The following is a 24249-nucleotide window of genomic DNA, read 5'->3' on the forward strand; positions in this document are numbered from 1 at the left end:
CCCATACACTAATATACAATTACAATTATACAAAGGCTCAACAATATTTAATAGTAATTAATACATGAAAACAATGTTACTAATACGAAAAAAATACGTAAAAACCATTATATAAACAAGTGTTTGTAATCACTTATTCATTAACCAATGGTTTAATAAAATAAAATAAAATTATGTTGACAATCCAAGTGCTTCGGATGGTGGACAATATGCAAGCAATATGCCAGTATATATCAGGTAGGCAAATATGCAATCCACCTGCGGTGAATTGTGGACACGACGACGGACTACAGTAAGTGAAACTTAGAGAGTTAGGTAGGCAATCTATGCCAACTTTGCTCATTAAATACTCGTAATCTTTACAATTCCCCCAAGTCAAAGGGTTTCTACAAGGGGTGGGCCTCCTTATTCAAGTGATTTCATGATGATATTTTAATATTAAGTTATCAAATTTACTTATTGTATATAAAATATTGCAGATTGTAAATAATATACTATTTTGTTTAAATAATACAAAAAAAAAATCTTTACAATTATGATTTATGAATAGTCAATAGTCAATCGGTAATATAAGAGAGATCAAAAAGTATAAATCTTTATACATTACCCAATTAATTACTCTTATTCAAATATAATATATATCGATGATTTTTTTGAGTGCCGAATAATGTGTTTGCCATATGGAACGAAATAAGTAATTTTAATCACCTACATTGTTTACAATTACCTATATTCCATTTTATATTAATATTATCAATTAAAAACTAATACCTAATATCTAATGTACTATCCACAGTTTTAACTCGAGTGTTTAAATTTAACTTTTTCTACTAAGACTATTACTGGGTATCGCAAACATTTTGATTTTGATGCTTTGAATTATTTGAGAATACAATTTACGAGTAGGTACCTATATAATGACAATATTGATAACATTGAAAACTTTTAACATTGTTAGTTGTTACTTAATTGATTTAATTATAATTCCAGACTGAACTATTTTCTAAAAATTTGGATTCATTTATAGTGTACATATTATTTTTTTAAATGTTGTCAAGTTTTTTAATCAATTAGTAGTTTATACGTTCTTGATACAATGACCGATATTACCGAATTTTCTATTAGTAGGTAAGTCCAAAATTCGTAATTATTAACCAGCAAAACACCAAGAATAATACAATTTAAAAACAAAACGTGTTCTCTTGCAGTATAAGTCCATTTCTCGGGAATTTAATAGATTGGATAGAGATAAAGGCGAGTCGTTGGACGACTGCTTTGATCGGTTGTACTTCGCAATGTTTGGTTGTCCGGCGTATCCACGGCAACACAATTAGCATGCACGTCGTCTAATGGTCAGAACCGGCTGCGGCTACGTCTTTCCATTTATATCAGCACCGTCGGATCCTCGGGAACAATAGTATTATAATATAATGTTGTCATCGTACAGGTCAGTTACATATCCACTCAAGTAATCATTTTTTTTTTTTTTTTAAAAAAACAGCTACAAGATTGACATTTTTCTTAAACAATAATAAAATGTTACTTGACCTTTATTTGATTTATTTATGAATCATTTTACCGCCACATCAAATGCCAGGTGTTCGTTTTCAAACCATGCGTATACAGTAAGTTTATAAACAGTTAAACTTTTAACACTAAACTTGCTCGGCGTCGTGCTTTTTTTCCTACGATAAAAATCATACTCTCCCAAAGTTTGGTTGTTATAATTATATCATAGCACGAATTTCTCTTTATTTCGTGGTAACTCCATTCTAGTTTTAGTGTCTATTTATCTTTTTTCGGTTGAAAGTGATTTGTGCGCTATAATACGCGTATAGCTATGACTTTTGAATTGCTTGTATTGCACTTTCTTCTGCTCGTTAGGCCAAATATGACGCGGTAGATAATATTTTTTTTCATAACTGTGACAGAACCTAATCAAAGACCACGACGACAATAATATTGTGTTTTGAGTATTTACGTGTTTTTCTTTTATATACTAAAATATGTGTTATTGATACAAAAAACACACGTGCATATATAATGTATAATAAGTGCTACTATTTTAACATTTTTTGTAACACAATTGCATATTGTTGTGTATTTAACTAACTCGTAATTTGCACATTATATTTTACTTTAAAGACGATATTGAACGGTTTTTAAACATTGTTACGTGGCAAATGAAAATATTGTATATGAAAATATTGTATACATCTTTAATAACAATGTTTATTAACACATTTTGTGTTTTGGCTAGTTGGTTAGATGACCAGAGTTTGGCATTTCTTGTTGAAATCTTAATGTCATTTTTGTCAACAGTTTTGACGTGTGGGTATGTTATCGGTGGCCAGGGTTTACAGATACCTTCATTTGATAAATGGTAGATAATATTCGTAGGTAATCGTATCTTATGGATTCAAATAATTTTAGAGTCGTTTCCAATCATGTAATATCGAATTCCAGTCTCACGATATACATACCTATCAGTTACATCAGTAAGTATATTGCAGACACCGGCTGATAGGAATGCTAGAAAATGTAATGATTAACATAATATTGTGATTATGGTTATTAATTATTATAAAATCCTAGATTAGGTATCATTACGGGGTATCTTCGAAGTTTAAACAGTTTGGAGTAATCGGTATTAAAATGTAATTATTCAATAAAAGTTGTGAGCACTTATGTATACGTATGACGTACCATTGTACCTACAATAGTAATATTAACAATTACATTTATTTTTGACTCGGCAACTTTGTTGCATAAATGTAACGGACACTTCACGAATACCTTATTATTGAAGAAAGTTACTATGACATATCGAAAATAATAATATTATGTTTATAACGATTCAATGATATAAGCACTATAAGCAGTAAAAATCATACTTGATGGTTTTTAGTAGGGTAATACTATTCCTATTACACCACCGCTTGTCGGTAAACATGCTGTGGCTTGTTCAAGTAATACTACTATTTTACCTTAAAATATATAAAAGTATTTAAGTATGCGTACAATATATTTTACTTTTACCACAATACTAATGTAATTCCCGAAAAGTACAATCTGTGTATTATATTAGTGTATTACGCATGCAACAAAATAGAAAAGCATTGCATGGTATTAGACATTAGTATAATGCAGTTTAAGTTTAAATTGTTTAATTATAATAATAATTTGTGGTGACTTCTGGAAATTGGAATTATGGTCTAATATTATTTTTTAGCTATACAATTTTTCCAAAACTTCAGCCAATAGAGTATATTAGGAATGTGTGTATAAGGAATTATACCGAGTAAGGACTTTATTATAATATTATAACGTTTAAAAAGCAAACAAAAATAGAATTTTATTGATTTTTTTAGTTGGGCTCTAATAATTATGCTAATTTGATTTTGTACGCGTATTCACAGGTAGGTACGAGCATACATCTCACATAACATCGGTCGTTACATACATTTTTCGGGTCAAATCGTCAAAAACGCAATGCATTTTTGTCGGACCCGGCTGTAGGTAACTGACCACTGTAATACATATTTAACAACCACCCTTTCTGTTCGCAGTGTCAGTTGACTGACACTGTCTAGAAAATTGCATTAAGCACGATTGTTTCGGTGGCATTGGAAGTAAAATAAAAAGCACAAGAAAATAATAAATGAACGGACTCATAAATACACAGACGGAAATTTATTCATTACGGTGAAGCGGTGACTGTGTTTTATTGAGCAAATGCGTATACTTAACGTGTAAACATAATATTATATATGTACATATTATGTACATTAAACAAAAAAAGCCAAAAATCCTTCTCCCGGCCACCTCATATCTATAGTGTTTATTTAAAACGGCACGGAGCGTATAGGGCTAACGACCGGTAGTCACGTGAAATTGGGTTTTCGTTTTATTCGCTTTATTACTGAATGGACACAGGTCAAAGGCTCTGGCCATTCCGTGACCTCGTTTACCTCCGCCGTCCGTTCGTACATAGACTGTCACATTTGCATTTATCGAACCGAGAGTGTTTCCACACACGCACACACGCACACACACGCACGCGCACACACACAAACGTATACACCCACACCCACACTCATTAAGAAATCGTTGGTTATAAACGACCTGAGAATAATAATATAATATAATATAATAATAATAACCGCACAATCGTGGCTCAACCATAGTGTTCATAATAATATTATATACATAGCACACGAGTATCCATTCCGTGGGCGCGTTCATTGAATGGATACTATAAGATCTTTGCTAAAACACAACGGTTACGCGTACCCGTAATAATATTATTCATTTCATTCAATTATATAGTATATTATTCTGCAGGTTTAAAGATCAAGAGTTATCTAGTATCGAGCACGGGGCGATCTCTGTACCTCTATAGGTGTGTATATACACGTGTATAATGTATATTCAAGAAGACTATTCTATATTCAAAAATTAAATATATGCCCACATATGGAATTATAATAATTGTAATACAATTTTTAATAATAATAACAGTTAAAAATTAAATTTATCATAAAAAAAATTATAATTCACGTGCTTACTGCAATTAGTGTACCTACCTACCTACCTACTCACCTATATATATATACCTATATATATATATATGAATACATGTATGATATCGAAATGAACGCTGCCGTGTACCAATATATAATGCAATACAATGTAATATAGTACATAATATTGTAGTGTGGTGTATTATTGCACACCTCGTCGCGCCGATGATATTATTGTGATAAATATAAGTAAATCACGATTAACGATTCGCGTGCTGTATACGTCTGTGTCGATGTGTAGGTGTGATTATGAGGTATGGCGAGTACGCTCTAGCAGCAGCAGCAGCAGATGAACGCCTGGACCACGTTACTGGCGATGGCCGCCGTCGTGGTCGTCACGGTCGCCGGTAATTACCCGACGTTCGAGGGCGCCGCCGAGTTTAAGGACAGCTTGATGGTGCCTGCCGGCGCGCCTGTCGGATCACTCATCTATCGACTAAGGGCTTCCGACCACGACAAGGACTATCCGCTGTATTTCCAAGCCACCGGTAAAGTTGATATTATAATATAATTTGCGTTGTGAAATGTGTGCTTTATACATCAATAGTATAATATTATTCTTTCGTCCTGCACAGATATTTAGTGTGCGTATATGAACGGGAGAGCGTCTTCAAAACTGTATAAATCTTTTGGATTTGTAACATTTTATTTGGCGGAATTTTAATCAATATTTTTTCTGGCTTCGATATTAAACTGACGGAACTATCGACCAAATGATAAAAAAATGTTAAGCAATATTATTTGTATTTTATTTTTTTCAACCCTTATGTTGGTTTACAACTCAAATTCTCCGTTCTTATCGATTACCCGCATTTTCTTTTAGTTCCTTAAAAGTTTTGATTCTTACATCGTTTTCAATTAATCATAGGAGTTATAAGGACGCCCTGCAGTTATCTTCCCTTCAGTAATTTTATTTTTATTTTTAAATTTTATGATTTAGTAATACATCTTATAACACAACTAATAATTGCCCACCCATAAAAATATACGAAATTATACGCCTAACCTAAATTTAAAAGAGTATTTATATTTATTAAGCCTCTTCCTTTTTTAAAATTTAAATATAGAAAATTTGCCAAATAATAACAAATTGTTACTTATTAACAAGTCGATTATCATCATATGCCTAGATACAAATTATTTGTACAATTAGTCAAAAAGGTTAGACATTATAATGTCTTAAATGTTTTTACAATTGGTTATTTGTTCCTGAATCCTAATACTGCTTTCAGTGAAGTGAAAAAAACTATGATCTATAAATTATAATTATAATGTAACTATTTACATTAGACAGTATATAGGTAGCGTAATGACTCTTTTAAAATGATTTTATAGATTTTGGCAGCTATGTTATAAGAATAGAAAATCTTCCGTGTCCCCCTAACACCACTGCCGGTTGTCAGGCAGACGTGTATTTGGATCGAGTCCTGATTCCAGGTCAGACCTTTCAATTCAGGATAACGGTGCGGGACACTAGAGGAGACACCACTACAGTGCCAGTTCGGCTGGTGGCAACTGAAGCTCGGAGTGATGTCGAAACGATATTTCCTCACATTCCTGCAATCATTGTCGTACCAGAGGTACAGATTAGTAAAACGAGTTTGTTTTTCATACATTTTCGGAATTTATTTTCGCTAAACACTTTCTTTGAAATTATGTTTTACTTTGCTTACGAACCGATGTCATCAAACACTACAACAGGACGTCAAAGTCAACACTGAACTTGAATACGTGATTGTCAAGAAAAATACGGAATCGCGGAAGTCCGCTAGTATTGAACTAAGGGTGAGACATTTTAATATCTAACCCTTAATAACTATTATATGTATAACGTTACACTTATATACACAAAATATTAGTAAATTAAAATAGATATACATTTGGTCGACAATCGACAGTAATTATATTTTCAGAGTAAATGTTTACCTATTAAAGGTTTAAATTACCTAATTACTTTTTAAATGTGCTTATATAATTCTATACTCTATAATACACCTATAATTATAGTGAATATATTTTTTTATATTTACCTACTATTACACTAATAATAATAGTATAACTTTCTAAAAATACTTTGCAAAGATGAGCTTAAGATAAATAAGTATTTACATATTTTAGTGATATATTTTAATATTCATACATATTTGTTAGATCATTTATCTATTTCATCGCGTCATTCGATGTCTTCTGCATCATGCTTTTCGGGAGAATGTTTTATTTTCACTAACTGCAGTAACGGCAATGGTTATTTTTTAATGTTATGTTACCGGCGCGAATGTCATTATCTTAATTTTGTTGGACAAACAATATGAGTGATTTTTCTATACGTCATATAGTTACATTTTTTTTATAGTGATTTTTTTTGATAATCCTATTTTTGTTTCGTAGGTATATTTAATAAATATAATATTTACCGTCTACAATTAGCCAATAGATGCAGTTATATAATAATTTTTACTATAATGATTTATTCAACTTAGAACGTAAATAAGTAAACATTATTTTAGTTCAGTTATTTAAATAAAAATAAAATTATTAAGTACCTATACCTACATGAGCAATCCTCTTTATAAGCAAAGCTTGTGGAGAGAAGGGAATCTTTTACTTTGGAAGTTGGAATTTAGTAAAAATGATCAGTTATTCAAAGAATTAAAATATTAATCATAACAACAATATTTAATCAACTTATATATACGAATAATCCAAAGTTAATCGATCGAAACATTGATTTGTTCTATTCATGGCGGCATGACGTAGGTACCTATAAAATATAAACCTACTAGATCAAAATAATATTTAGATATTCATTTTTTTTTTAATTGATGCATCAAAAAAGAAGTACACCGGGTTTCAGTTGCACGTGGTCAGTGATCAAGGGACCGTGTGCGTTACGTTTTTTGACAATCATTAGTTATTTATCACACCACAATCGCCATAATCCGGCATATGCACTCACTTTTACCGACATGACGACTTCTGCAGTTGTGCTTGCGTATCCGAATAGTTTAATTATTTTTTTATACTTTTATCCAACATTTCGTTTTACATTGCCGTTTATTTTAGATTCTGAGTGGAGCGATTTTGTGTCTGTCATCACCTTTTATGCTTTAATTTTCTTCAACAGCGTCTTTTCTGGTAGAAAAGTGAATCTAGTTGGTATTTTAGGGGATAGAAAGTAAAAAATACCCAATAGTTTAAAAAAACGTCAAGAAAACCAAACAAAAAATTAAGGAAAAACTGAGACTTTTACGCAAAATCGGTTTTTACCAAAATCGATTTTGTTTTTTAGTGTAAAACTAAAAGAGGTATTATACTTAGGTTAAATAAATAACTGAATATAGATGAAATATTCACTGAATGTTTATATTATTAGCAATTTCTATGAACCATAAGACTTTTAAAACATTGCGACTCTTTTTAAACTATTTATAAGCATAAGAAAATTTCAAGTCTTATTAGTTTTTTTTTAACTATTGTCGATAAAATTTTTTTCGGTCCGTCAGAAAACTTGAAAATATAATACAGCGTTTCTCATAAGTTGATGTTAGTAGAAATTATAAAAAATGTTTGAGCAGAAATCCACAATATTTTTTTATGAACGCCTGAAGTCAAAATTTTAAAAAAATTATCAAAAACACGTAAATTAGCATATTATTAATTTCTAGTTAAAAATTCATAAAATTTTTCTATTTATAATTATAATTTTAAATTTGTATACAAGGTACCCCTTAAGTGTTTCTACATTTACCAACAAAAAAAAAAGTTTACCAGAAAGTCAAATAGATTTTTTACGAGCATTTAAAGTTAGACATTGGATATTCAACCGTAATTCCGTAATTCCGTAATTCCGTTATTCTTATTATTAAACCAGTAATTCTCATACAACGATTTTCTTATTTTGTTGTTATTCACAAAAACTATTATAACCATATAGGTACTCAAAATTTTCATAAAAGTTTATTTTACCATTTTCTATATATGACAAAATATTCAAAATGTTTGGACTCGTTTTGAGTTATTTATAGACATTTGAAATATGAAATTTTTTAGTTTTTTATTCTATAAATATCAATAAAATGTTGTTCGTTGTAATTTAAAAATATTTTTCGTGGATATATAAAACTTTTAGAGTATATTATTATAAATAAAATACAATAATACAATATTATTGACAATCCAAATGTAATTTTTTTGGCAAAAATTAATTTAAACTTCTGTATAATAGTTGTAGGTACTAATGCCTAATGCCTAATAGTAAAATAAATTTACTTTAACCACAATAATATCATCAATTAATATATTACTTAGTAATATTATGGGCTGACAGTCCACTTACCCGCTTTTTTTAAATATTTTATTTTACTTATCAATATTTGTATTATTATTATTATTATTATTGTTTATCTTTTATTATAGTTTTCAATACAAATAAATAGACTGTAAAGTAAAAAAAAAAAATAAGATTTTCTCGCTTACATGTGTTTTAGGGATCTCCAGAGTTGACCATAGGTCGGTTGCGCATGAACAAGGACACGACCACCGGTACGATATCGGTGTCCCGGCCTCTGGACTTCGAGACCAGGAACATGTACCGACTGCAAGTGGTTGCACTGGACATGTACGTGGAGATTGGCAAAGATTCCAGAAACGCGGCGGCGTTCGAGGTCATCGTGGTCGTGGAAGACGTGCAAGACACGCCGCCGATATTCACCCGACTCGAAACAATAGTGCATCTGCATAACAACATGTCCATTGTGAGGCCACCACCAATCGTTTACGCACACACGCACACACGCACTCACATAATATATTGTATATTATCCGTAACGTATAATAACAATAATATAATAATGGCAATGATGATAATAATAATAACAATAATAAAACGTTTAAGAATAATGTGTATCGAGAAGAAATCGAATTCGATTTCAATGTTATGCACTTAACATTACGTACTATATACGTAGTTATGTATATTGTATATATATGCATAGGGACCTATTAAAATGTTTATGCACTGTGATAGACGATTGTACGAGAGAATGTCCAGGTGGATGCGTGGAGAAAGGATTGAAAATAATAGTATAATATCGTAAAGTCTATGGAGGCGCGTAATGAATTAATTTTTGAAACCCTCTTCAGACTAAAAAAATAATATTAGATAAGTATAAGAGGTCTCCATACGCCCATACACCATTTGTTGCCTCCGTGTCGAGTCTCCGTCTGTGTTTGGTTGAAACTGTGTTTTCGCGTTATTGTTATAGTTATAACTAGGTAATATATGTTTAAAATTGACTCGCTTTAAAACATCGAAAAAACGCCTACAATAAAACGAAGAAAATGTTTTTACCTTTAACTTTTAAGTTTATTGCTTGATAATAGTTAATTCACTTAAATATTCACTCTAACATAAAAAATTTATAACTAAATGTGAACTGTAATTTTGGTCATAGTTTCGCTTTTTTAAGACGGAGACAAAATTTGTGTGTGTGGTGTCCTCTTTATAAGTACCTATCTATTAGTATTTCTATTAGTTATCAATGTGGCATTGTGACTATATGTGCAATGTGCACAATGAAAAGTAATGAATAAAATAGGGAATTATAAATATAATATAACAGTTATATTTTAATTTATAACCTATAAATATCGATTTATTTTATGGAATGTTTAAAGTTTAAATATACGAAACGAAATCGTTCCAGCTTTTAGTTATTGCGATGGTTGTACATTTTTTCATTACCTATCTGATTATTTCGTTGTTGCTTCAAATCTCATTCGTCACTTATAATATTGTACGTTAAATGTTAATACCATATATTAAGTGATAATACCGTTGTAAACATTTTTAACAATTTCACAACACGTTTTATATATAGAAATAAAATAAAAGCGTTTTTGTGGAAATAGAGGTAGGTACCAAATAATATTATTTATTACTTATTAGTAACGTTTATTTAATCGAGGTAGGACGTAAGAACAAAACCAGTGTAAAGAAGCAAAGTGAGAATAGCGCGCAATTATAAAGTTGGTCAATATACAATGAATAAAGAATGACTAGGAATCGCAAAAATGACAAGCATGAATAAGAGGTGAATGCAAACGTGTCAAAGACATCAGTAGGTATATAAAACAATTAATTTTTATAATTGAGTTGTGAAAGTCATTTTTGTTTATTGTTAAGCGTTATAAAATGAACGAGGACAATGAAGTCGAGAATAGTATAAATTTAAAAATTATTTTTATAATCGTTAAAGTGAGGAAATTTGTGGACTTGCTGTAGTCTTTGTGCCATTGCTCATTGACGTATATTATTATTAGTTTGAAAACTCCAAATTTATTTAATATATTCACGTTCTTAAGCTTTTTTATATTGTTTAACTGTATGATTTTGTACTATTGGAATGAAAGAAATTATACAATATGCAAGAGTCTAACACGAAACTCATTTGCGATATCACTTCTCTTGATCTGAGAAATGAGATTTTATGTTAGAAGTTCCTTACATATATCTCATATTTGTTTTATGGTCTTACAGGGAGATGTTGTGACTAAAGTGGAGGCAATAGACGGCGATAGGGGTCGACCTAGGCGAATTAAATACGGTTTGGTTTCGGAAAACAGGCCTTTCACTGTGTTGTTCGAAATAGGTCTATTCTCAGGTTAGTAGCCGTTTGTTGAACTCTGTTTTGGTAACGATAATTTGTGTTTTATTTTGTCACAGGCGAGGTAAAGTTGAAGAGGTCCATGTCAGAGCTGACTAAAATAACCGGTGGAAAACAGCCTGCTATATTGACCGTGATGGCAGATGAAGAAGTAACCGGGACCGGAGAGCCTCCAGCCATGTCCACCCTGGCGGACGTGGTGATTATACTTGACGACGTGGTAGACCGGCCTCCATATTTCCACAACGAAAAGTACATAATATCACGTACAAGGTGTCTGATCGTGTTTGTCCTCGTAATAACTGTTCTCTTACTGGGTATTTTCATCTAGTCGTCACATATCTAAGCTTTAAAACTTACACAATTATACTTTGAAACATTGATGGAATTAAATAATTCAATAGTTTTAAAGACATACATTAAGTATAACTTTATGTAGATATAATATTATTAATATATGACAGTTTTATTATTTTGTATTTTGAGTACGGGTAAGCCAAAAATATTATACACTTAAACTTTCAATAATTGTAGATATCTCATATCTATAATAAAGTAAAAATATTCCAAAATCTTATTTTACAAATACAAAAAAATGTTATATACGTGGACAATTACGGTGATACAACATGTATTAAACAAACTCGAAATAGCATAAAATATCGATACTGTCACATTCCCTTTAATCCCGCGTTTTCGGCTCCCCTATATATTGTGCCTACTTTAGAAAAAGATATTAAAATATATTTACGACTTGTGGATACGCAGTTACGCTTGCCGCCTGAACGAGAACAGCGGTCAAGGGACGACATTGGCGTTCACCGATGGTTACGTGATGCAAGTGCACGATGACAGTATGGTATGTATATTGTATATTATGCTATGTATACGTCTTTACACGTGCAGACTGCTGTATTGTGATAAGCAAGGCCAATATTAAACACTGCCATGACAGTGGATTTTGTGGACGATATATTGATCTTGTTCTTGGAACTACGGTGTTTCTCGAAGTCCTGTTTTTTTCTCACCAAATGTATATAGGTAATACCAGTGGCGTGGTGAAGACTGTTTTTTGAGGCCGTGCCTTAACCAAAACCGGTGGGTTGGTGTCCGTGGGTAGTCGGATTAGTAATCAGATTATTTCCAATACTTTTCAAATATTTGCCAGGATGTCCATGGAGAAAGGTTAGGCCTAAGATAGGTTGTACCTATGCTAACCTATGTGGTACATGAATGTAAACTGATTTAATTATTAAATGGATAAAAATTAATAATTCAATAAATATAATGACTAGGTGATGAGCATATTATAATATTTTATGTCAGTTTATCAACAAATAATAAAATAAATAAAAAATAGTGCAAAAATGTTGTCATCAGCTGGGGATCGTTTACTTGTTGATTAAAATCGATTAATTGCACATAGAACGGATTAAATAGCCATTTACGTACAAGTGTTTAATTTCCGTGGGTATTTAAACACAGTTTGTTTGTTATCATGGTAACGAATTAAATAAACGATTTACTGTATAATATTATTTTTATATATATAAAATAACTTGTCCTGACTGACTGATTCATCATCGCGTAGTCGGAACTGCTGAAGCTATGACTTTGAAATTTATTCAGTAGTTTCGTTTTATGACGTAAACAACACCCATCAAGAAAGGATTTTTCAAAATCCATCCCCTAAAAAGGTGAAAAGGAGTTTCAAAATCTGATATACCGATCAACGCACAGTCTAAACCACTGAGTCTAAATTTAAAAAGCCAAGAAAATACCACTGAGTGCGATACACTTGTTGGCACATGTTCGATGTATTTTAGTACAGAATATCTCTGAATATATAGATTGCCACCTGATAATATTATATTGTTCACATAATCACAAGCTAGTCTCACAGGTAACGACGTGGGATGGCTAAAAATTAAAATATAATATGGTTTACACTTAAAAAGACATTGTTTCTACAGCGAATTACACCCAAAAGGAGTTAAACAACCACGATTTTTGTCCTGGGCAACGCCGATATTTATAAATTTCCATTAAAAAGTTCGCACTTTTTCATTTATAACTTAATTTTTAAACGTACGATTTAGATGATTTTTTATAAAAACACGTTCTACACAATATTTATGATATTTTGGAGTTTACTAGGGGTTAATTGATGCATTAGAAAATTAGTTATGTGGTATAACAAACTGACCCGTATTTTACACAGTTTAAATAGGCAACACCTGCTTCGATATACTATACACACACCGTCATGCAGTTATTTTTTATATTCACGACCGTGACGTTGGATATCTATAACCTACTCGGGTTGGTCAAAAATAAAACATAATATATTGTTAATTTTACAATTACTTTTTGACAAAAATTGTATACAGTGGATACAAATAGGTACAATAGCGAAATGTCTACTTTTTAGCAATGTATATAAAATTACGAACGGGCCTGGTCCAGCTATTACATATATAACCTATTATTTAGTCCACATTCTACGGTTATTTCACGTTTGGAAGCATTCAATAATGTTGACAATATTTATTAAATACAATATTAGGTTTTATACGCAATTTCTGTAGTCTGCGGACAGAGATTGAGATCTGAATATAATATATTGAAACAATGCACGAAAAACAATAATTGTGTCATTACTCTACTATATATATAGCTACAATGAAATACACCGGTTCAGACTGGGTATTCAAAAATATTCAGTTACCTGTACACAAAATTGAATAATAATAATTTCAGTTGACAGTTAGAATAAGACGTAAAAAACTATTAAAGAAGTATACCGATTTGATCATAAGGGGGTGGTAGGTGGTAACTGGTAAATACTAAAATATATACAGTCATATAGGAATAGAAAATGTCGCTGGGCCTCACCCAAAAAATATGTTCTACACGCCACTGGGTAATACTATAATGCCAGTTAACCCGCCTAGGTGCAAACTTGCAGCTCTTGGACTTACTTGGAGGTCGAAACAAAATTGTAAGGCCGCAATCAATATTTTGCTCATCACTTGCAAACGTTTGTGGATCGAGTACTCGAGTGTTATTATTGTATACATTTTTGTTACACTCGTGTTAAACGCTTTTCTATATGTATATATAAATATATAGGGCAAGGAGTCAGTGTACGCGCTGACTTTGGAAAACAATAACGGAACTTTTGAAGTGACGCCTGCCGTGATTGACAGACATGGCCGGTTCACCATTATGGTGCGCAACAACCATTTGTTGGACTTCGAGAGTAGCCGATCGGTCCGTTTTGAGGTTAAGTATAGTCGTTTTTGGCGTACACTACACCTGGCACGACACTGCACAACAGTCCAAGAGTTTTGTAGTTTTGTCTTTCGTGTTAATTTTTTCGTCGTTGAAAAATATATAATCTGCAGTAACGTGGTGAAGTGTTTAAATACTTTTAGTAATATATTTCTTTGAATACTCAACCCGTCCATACCTTATTCACCAATTCCATCCATACCCAATAGTCAATATATGGGTTTATTTAATAAATAATAAATATATTAGCCATAATTTATTATACATAGGCATAAATCCATTAAAACTTCTGGGGGGAAGGGGGGGTGGGGCTAACATTTTTAACATCAATGTGAGTGATCAATGGCTTCGATCCCACACAAGTACACAACTTAAAAACTGTATATTTTTTGGTGGGGCTAATATGATATTTGGGACGGGGGTCTACGCCCTCTTAGCCACCCTGCGATTTGCGTCTATGAATTAATATATGAACTCTGAAATTTCAATTTGTTTTTCATGACATTATGTATTATAACTTAAAAGTTATAACATTTATTTCTTAATTAGCTAATAATTATAATATTAATTGAAGGTTAATCATAATTCATAAATCCGTATTTACCGGGGAGATCACTGCCATCTTTCCGTGGATCGGTATTCGCTGCCGATGGCTGGTTGATGGGTCACCTAAGTACGATTGAACATCACTGTCCATAAATAAAACTAACAGTTTCGTTATAATAAATAATAATAGGACCACCATATTATATTTTTTCCCGATAAATTATAAGAGATTCGACTGATCGATGAAAACGGTCGACGTTGAGATTTCTTGAGCTGCGTCTAAACGACTATAAAAGTACAAACCTTACATCCCGACGACATCCAAATGGTTTATCACGAAAACGACGATGGTAATAATTATTATACAATAATGATCGCCAATGTGATGTAGGTGTTGGCGACCGAGTTGTCCGTGCCCGGCGGTGGTGGCGACACGAATCGCACACGGACTTCGGCCAGGGCGTCTGTGGTTGTGTACTTGGACGACGTCAATGACAACGCCCCGCGGTTCACGAGCGCCGAGTACGACGTTCAGCTGCCCGAGAACGCCACGGCCGGCGTCCGCGTGATCACCGTTGAGGCCGTGGATCCGGATACCGGACCGTTTGGCAGCGTCCGGTACACGGCCGTGTTGGGCTTCAAGAACTCGTCGTTGGTACTCGACCCGAATACGGGCGCCATCGTGGTGTCCAACGACAATCATGGATTCGACCGAGAGGAATCCGCAGGTAAGCACTAAGCAGCAAGTACTCGTGTACTATACTTACACAGTTTCACACGTACGTAATGATGGGGTAATGCACCAATGCAACAATGAACGAATTATTTATTTATTTATAAATATAAGCGCCCGTAATGGGCTCAATACGACAGTACATTACATTTAAGTATACAATATAATATGATAATATATAAAAATGACTACTTGATATGTTCAAATACTTATGATTTATATGAGTACATACGAGTACCTATATAGGTATCTACTACATCATAAATAAAATTATTATTAAACTCTTGTAAGTAAAACTTATGACTTATGAGAAACATCGTATAAAGTTTTCAAACCTAAATTAAGATTACAATTTTATGAATTGTTAGTTGCAAAATAATTTGCAAATTGTCATGATTTTGAGTTTTGACATAACTAGTCAACGTTTTAAATTCAAACGCTTATTAAAAACAATTGTGATTAGATGTATTTTCATTGTTGTTTAATTGTTGTAAACACAAATTATGAGAATCATTTTATTACATTTCCAACCTAAAAACTATGTATAGAAAGTCGAAAATTTCAATTGTTTATACTTATAGATAAAAAATATTTATAGATAATGTAGTTTTGCGTAAAAATTTCTGTATTTTTCCAATAGTTTTTTTTTGTTTTTCCTGATTATTTAAAAAAGTACTGGGAATTTTTGAATTTTGAGTTTTGACCCCAAACTTTAAGTACCAAATACATAAAATGTACAAGCAAATACTACCTATTTTTTCTACTAGGTATAAAAATTACAAAAAAAAAACAGCATAATTGTAAAACCTGCAATACGGTCAACGCTGCTCTCAGAATCTAAAGAACACGCTATTGTGAAAATAAATACATCTTGAAATTAATACGTATTTTTAGCTTCGTTGAGAATCAAAAATACGGGCTAAAATGCTTATTGTTAATAATAATTTATTAAATTATGTTTTATCTGCTGTGTCTCGTTTGCGTGTTATGAACCGAGAACGAGAAAACTACTTTACGAAACGACCCGCGTTGGGAATCCATTAGTTATATTATACATATATGCGCCAACCTCGACGTTGGTATTCTACGGATTAATAACACTAGATTTTTGCGCAGATAACGTGAATTGTCTCACAGCAGCCGAGGAAGGTCTGTACATTAATTTCTCGTAATGAAATCGAAATAATAGTAGTATATAGATCTATATATACAATACCTATATAGTATATATTATAATATGTACTATAATACCGTCACTGGCGCACTGATAAATTATTAAAATATACCGCACACAGTCTTATATTATATAATATTATAATATGGTTATCAATGTCGTGTTGTTTGTTTCTTTGAGAGCATTAATATTATTACTATTATTTTTATAATGGGGTTTAACTTGTATTTGAAATGATTTCTATAGTTAAAAGAGCAGATTTTACATTGTTTTTAAAATATTTATCTTCCACCTATAGATTCTAATCTCCGATGTAAATTTATTAGTTTTAACTTGAAAATTCGGAAAATAATATTTAAATTACATTATTCTATTAAATTCCAAAATCACTAGTCTAAAAGTTTAGGTATGAGGTATCTATATAGTTTATTATTTATATAGTATAGATAACTCGTTATCGTTTAATAATATTAAAAATACAACGCATTATATTATTATTATATAAAACATTTTACCTATACAACCTTTTTTTAGTTCTAAAAATAGTTAATGTAGACTTATATATTTTGACTTCAGCGCACTTATATCGAAAAACTCCCTTTGATTATAGAGTATAGATTAACTGTGGAAGCCCGTGACATGGATGGAAGTGGCTTAGCGACAACCGTACCCCTCATTATACACATGTTGGACATTAACGACGAAACACCAGTTTTCCAGGACATGCCGATCCAATTCGTCTTGACACAAGATATGCGTAACTTCACAGAACGAGCTTTCATCAAGGTAAACAGTTTTTCATACTTTAACGAGACCGTTCAAATATATAAATATACCATTTCCATAGGCGTGATGAATTTATATAGGAGGTGATATAGGTAGCCAATTATGTTTTTGGTACACAACATAATTATATTCTAAAAATGTGACTAAAAAAAATTTAGTGGGGGCTATAGTCTATTTCGAATTTAAGAACTTAAACAGTCAAAGCAATGATGGTTGTAGTTTGGTGATAGTGTTGTATTTTGTTTGTAATCTCTAAAAATATAATATTTTGTTCCGTATACTTTGATACGTTATATACCATATACGTATAGTTTTTCAGAAATATTTCCTTTCACACTAATATTGTACAATTGATTAAATATAAATTATTACGTACATTAGTACGTTATACTAATCAATGGTTCTAAAGAGCACATTAATCGAGATTCTACCTGATAAAATATGAAAACTAAACTATAGCTAGTTTTGAAATGAAAAACTTGAAAAAGTGTACTGCGTATAAAATAATTTTATTCACATTATATTTTCTTATTTCATACTATACAAACCAAACACTATATTAAACCACGCGACCACAATATTTTTGTTCTTCTCTTGTCTTAGGCTATCGACAAAGACGCAGAAGCCCCGAACAATGTAGTGCGTTATGAGATAATAAACGGCAACTACAACAATCGCTTCACTCTGAATCCAGAAACCGGTAAGGCTCATAGTCCATAGATATATATTATAAACACACACGCACACAAACATACATACTGGTGCGCGCTCAGACGTTATATTTTTTCCGATGAAATATTGTCTTATTATTATTTTTGTTATTATATTATGTGTGTGAGTGTGCTATACTCACAATTTACGACTCTTTTGTGTCCGAGCGGCGCACATTGTCGTGTCGTGCCGGAATTTTAGTCTATAGCGTCGTATATAGCGACCACCTAAAACCCCTAAACTACAGTTTTATCCTACCACCGGCAATTAATCAAACGCGGTATTTTTTTACGACTCACTCAAAAACGCATTTAGGAGAACTGTTCATATCCAGCGACTTGTACGATTCGAGCCGGACCAGAAGGGATTCGACAAACAGCGCGTTCGTCGTACTCACAGTCAGGGCTTACGATTTAGGTAAGACCATATTGACATGGTTCAGATCTGACTGCAGGTCGTCTGAGGCAGGACTTAAACCATTTCTAATCACCTGTTATTTATGCATTATGCTTTATACTACAGGCGTGCCCCATCGGTCGTCCACAACACAAGTGAGAATTTATCCACCGTCGTCCGGTGCCAGACAAATGACGTTTCTCATTCCCGCTTCGATGGATGTAGCGGCCGTGCACAATCTGTTAGAACGCCTGACGGGCGGAAAGGTGACCATCAATTCGATAAAGCCCAACTACGAACACGTCCAACGACCGGCTGCCAACACAGAAAAGTATATAATATTACATACGAGCACCTCATAATAGTATATTTTCCGTCTTCAATCCATCAATCGAACTAACGAGGTTACTATATCATTATTATTGTCTGTGCTTAGAAATATTGTGACCGCCACCGTCGCATACAATACGAATACCGTAATCGACGTCGAAGAGTTCCGCAAACACTTAGCCCAGTGCAGCAACGAAGTCCAAATGGCCCAAGTAATATAGTTGTTATTGAAATGAATTATTATAAGTCGATATATAGTGTAGGCATGCAACCGTACTGCAATAAAATGAGTCTCTGCAGCATTTTTTGTTTAAAAAATTTAAATAAACTATATCCACTAAATAAATAAGTTTAGTGCTTCCTCAAATCAAACTAAAAATTATCAGTCTCTAGATCCAAAATCGGGCAACGTTAATCATTTTTAAGTAGTCCGTGATCCACGTGTAGTTCGTGCTTCGTTTTGATAAACTATTTCAATGTAAATTAGTTTTTGTGGACTATTATAATATGTATAAATTATACAGAATTAAGTTAAACTATTTAAATTACCAAAATATTCATTTGGGACTAATCAATTAATATATAAATATAAGTAATTAAATGGGGGTCATTAAACCATGAATGTATTTAGGTTTTTTGACTTAAATGTATACTAAAATTAAATCTAATTACCATGGTACCATGGTATATTGGTATTTTATTTTATGAAAAAATAGTAGTGGCGTGTCATGTACTCAATGATAATAATAAAATCGTATTACAAAAGTCTAATTAGTTAATAAAGATTATATGGGGATATTTTATTATGAAAAATCTGAACAGCAGTACACTTATAATTAGAAATAGGCAATAAGTGATTACTATTTTTAGAAAAAATATACATAAATTATGTATTCATAGGTTTTTTGTTGGGTGGGCTTCTGTTTCATTAATTGAACTGTGGAACAAGAATATTTATCATGCCTGCTAAAGTATTCTATACCTATATTATTTCTATCACAGTTTATTATACAAATGGGTTACTAATATTCTTTTAAATTGGGCAATACATATAAATTTAACTATTTCAACCATAATATTAGTAAAACTGCTTAGATATCTACCATAAACAACAAAATAATATCGTTTTTAGATGTTTTCTTATTATTAATATTATTAATGAAGTAACTAAACCTAGGAAATGTCTATTTATAGGTGGATTACCGCAACGATAAAAATCTGTCTTTCTGGTTGAATTTATTATTATTGCTAGCCATATTATTAGCGGCCTTATCACTATTATTTTGCTGTTGTTATCAACAATATCTTCGATGTATTCACAAGTGAGTATAATATATAAGCTACTTTCATTAGTTCGTTATTAGAAAAATAGAAAAATATTTTAGATAAGTAGGTATAGTGGGTATAAAGTGGCAGACAAGTTATAGGTCGGTAAATTAAAAAGAAATATTACTGATTTCTTAAACTAGTTTTCAATTTATCTTTTTCAGTATTAAGGTAAAAACATTTAAATCATTAAAAAAAATAAATTTACGTATAAATTATAAAATATAGTAGGTATACAATTAAAATTTAAAGCTGGATGAATATGAATAACATAAATAAAATGGAACACAATATTTGCAATCGCATATTAAATCTTGCTATAATAACCTAGCCTAACCTAACCTAAAATGTATTTGAATTATAATAATACATTAAAAATATCATGCATAATTAATATATGTTAATAAGAGTAATATATAATAAGTTAATTTATTCATTTTCCATATAAATATATAATTTAGTTATTTTTCACAATGTATTTAATAAAATCAAATAGACGATAGTATATCTGTAAACTCAAATAGAATTTAAAACAAATTAACCTATAGGTATATCAATACATTTCAAACATTTTAAATTCCTTTGTTGTGCTTATAATTACTTTTGTATTTTAACTTCATTATATTATATAAGCGAAGATGAAAACAAGATGAATAAAAAAATAAATCTGTTGGGTACTTACAAAAAAAAAAAAAAAATTTATTTTATATTTATAATAATATGACTAGATAAAAATAATCCTGGCCGTAAAAGCTTTTGTTGTAGATAATATTATATTAACGATTCAGTGATGCACTCCTGTTCATAAATCCCGAAAATCATAATCTAAAACTAGTAGGTAGTTAATAAGGGTGTATTGAATATAAATTATTTAAATTTGTTTAATAATTATATAAATCTTTTTTCTTTAATAACTATAGGTATTAACAGAAAAAATAGACACCTACGAACTCACTTGGTATTCAACATTTTATACGTTTTGAACATAACAATTTAAAGCATATATTAGTTTTGTAATTTAAATAAATATATAAATTAAATAAAAACGAAAATAAATATTTAATGTAGTAGTAGAATTAAGTAAGTTTACGAAAACGAACATTTTAAATTTAATTTTATGATAATTTTTACATAAAAAAAAAAAAATAATAATCGACTATTATATGCAGCTAGGTAAATAATATAAGATACATACAGACATACTATAGTGAATGGAATATTTATTTTTATTGGTTGTCGATTATTCGCAATTTATATTGTTATTGATATTATTTGTTTTAATTTGCTTATTCTAATATACCTACACATTTTTCAACCATATGTTTTATACTATCTATAGTATATACACTACGCACGCAGTGACGGTAAAAAAAGAAATACACATATAATTATAAGGTTTCTCGGGTGTTCATTTTAAAATCAAACTTCCAAATGAAACAAATCGATAGCGATTATCGTTGAATAATGGTCGTTATAAATCATATTTGATGTTTTTAAGTTTTTCACAACTTAAAGTGAATGACATAACTACATACGGTTATAACAACGCCTATAGTGCAGCATTATAAGTAGGTACCTATTAAGTTATGATCATTTTTCACGTACGCTATGGCTCATTTAAATGTGACGAAATGGTGAAGCTGTGTTTGGTAATAAGTCGTTTTATTATATATTATTTGTATGACGTTATATTATATAATTTTTTCAGTAAACTCCACCATGTCGACCGTACTAAAAACAAAAGGTATTCAAGCGCCTTCACCGAATTCTAGCGAATCGACCGAAATTGACCCTCGGCAAAAGGTATATATTTTGAGTGAGAAACCTGTAAACTCCGATCCGAATAGCGAAAAGGACAAGGACAAAGGTGATACCGAATATGGTTAAGAAAAAAAGCGAGCGCAGAGTCATTGCTCATAGAGGACGTCGGAGGCAATGAATATAGGATCATAGACAAACGGAGATCTTGGTTCCGACGACACAACCGACACTAGACAAGAAATGTTTTTCAAACAAGGCAACGCGGAAATCTTACGTATAATGTCTAACGATTCGTTGGAAGTAATGGACTCGGCGTCCAATGTGGGAGGATTTAACGTGTTTGACGAATTGGCCGGTAAAAAAGTAATTATGAACAAGTTTTTGAACAGTTCAAACCCGACGAGATTGTGGGTTGATGATCAATACAACGGAAGCGGTAAAAGGAAATGTAGAGAAAACGCAATTCGAAGAAGTAAAAAAAAAGAAGATATCGATGAAGAACAAAAGAAAATGACCGGCATTCCAAAGAGACGTGTTATTGACCAAGTGAGGAAAATAATTGTTTATTTATAGCTGCATGGTAATATAATTATCGTATTAGAGTATCGAAGTCATAGACCTGTTGAAATCGATCTATTTTATTATTTATTTTTATTATCATTTATATTTGAGTTATTCCATGTTACAACTTTTTATGAATATTTTGTGTCAAATGTGCCATACGATAAATAGACCTATAAAGAAAATGGACTGATAGCCGAGAGAGAGGTTCAGGGGCAAACATTGTTAGAAAAAGATAGCATACACCCTTAGGTAGTCAGGGTCTCATTATATTCACACAGGTATGACTAAGCTTTCTAGTAATTTCGGCAAACAGCGACCTACAGAAGTGTATGGGGAACCTGGGACGCGCAGTCCATATTATATTAGTAAGTCTATGATCGAAGTAGTTACTCATAATGTTTGTAGGTTTTTGGCGGAGGAACAACAAAAGTTGATGACGAGACTGGAGACGAGGAGTTGCCGGGAGCTAACATGGCCACGCAGACGGAGATGCACGCGGGCACACAGACGACTAGATCGTGTTTGCGAGGTAGCGGCGGCGGCGATGGCAGCGGAGGCAGGCGGAGTAGGAGTTACGATGACCGGGAGTGTTCTTAGGTCTGCGCACTGTCCACGCCGGTCGACCAGCATGCCTCGCAGACAATTGTTCAACAGTCCGATCATGGAGGAGACGGGCAGCGGTTCGGGCGCCAGCAGCGGCTTGCGATCGTCGTTGGCGGGACGCGGAGCCACGGGAACGGGTTCTGGATCGGCAATGGGTGGATCAGGATCGGTAGCTGGGGGATCCGGAGTAGGGGCGAGAACGGCACCGGGACGGCGGAGACTGTTTGCCACGTCGTCGGCGTCGTCGTTGTCGGTGGACGTGGCGGACGCCGATAAGCGCAAGTCCCGGTCCTATTCCAGTATTCGGGAACTTGACCTAGACAGGCAGTTGCAGTACATGACGCCGTCGCTCAGGTCTCGCGCCCTGGCCCGTAGACGGTTATCCACGTCGTTGCCCGCCCACCACGGCTGCAGGGCGCCATTCAGGTCCGCGCAAATGTTGGAGAAGAAAAGCGTGTTCACCATAGCGTACGGCGACGTGGCCACGCAAAAGATCAAACTGCAGCGCCGACTCGTCCTCCAATAATTGGGAATGATGTTGGATTCCCCCTCACCCCACCGTATAAACTGTAGATACGTCATTGTGGTGACACTAAAATTTACAATCGCGACCAAAAACTATTTGATAATTGTTATTATTAATTGTATGTCATCTACCTATATATTTATATTACTTATTTGATTATTTTAGCAGAATTTTATTTTATTTTGTTATACGTACCTATATATTTTGACGTTTTCCTTATTTTTATTTAAATATATACAAAAAGATTTCAA

General features: G+C 32.4%; 1 protein-coding gene across 1 annotated transcript; it reads left to right on the top strand.

The window, feature by feature from the left end:
• The first annotated feature begins 1244 nt into the window (after positions 1 to 1244).
• Positions 1245 to 24249, top strand: LOC132949397 (cadherin-86C-like). Its single transcript, XM_061020265.1, is given in 26 exon segments — positions 1245 to 1625; positions 4825 to 5071; positions 5919 to 6163; positions 6285 to 6368; positions 9071 to 9337; positions 11122 to 11245; positions 11308 to 11500; positions 12017 to 12107; positions 14381 to 14533; positions 15480 to 15816; positions 17606 to 17781; positions 18385 to 18481; positions 18808 to 18909; positions 19015 to 19219; positions 19325 to 19430; positions 20413 to 20540; positions 22253 to 22283; positions 22285 to 22374; positions 22376 to 22432; positions 22434 to 22514; positions 22516 to 22740; positions 22742 to 22851; positions 23275 to 23321; positions 23324 to 23463; positions 23465 to 23968; positions 23970 to 24249. Coding segments are annotated over 25 exon segments (3831 nt in total). The 5' UTR covers positions 1245 to 1625; positions 4825 to 4872; the 3' UTR covers positions 24009 to 24249.

The sequence above is a fragment of the Metopolophium dirhodum genome, chromosome 7 (assembly GCF_019925205.1).
Source record: "Metopolophium dirhodum isolate CAU chromosome 7, ASM1992520v1, whole genome shotgun sequence".
Classification (NCBI taxonomy): domain Eukaryota; kingdom Metazoa; phylum Arthropoda; class Insecta; order Hemiptera; family Aphididae; genus Metopolophium; species Metopolophium dirhodum.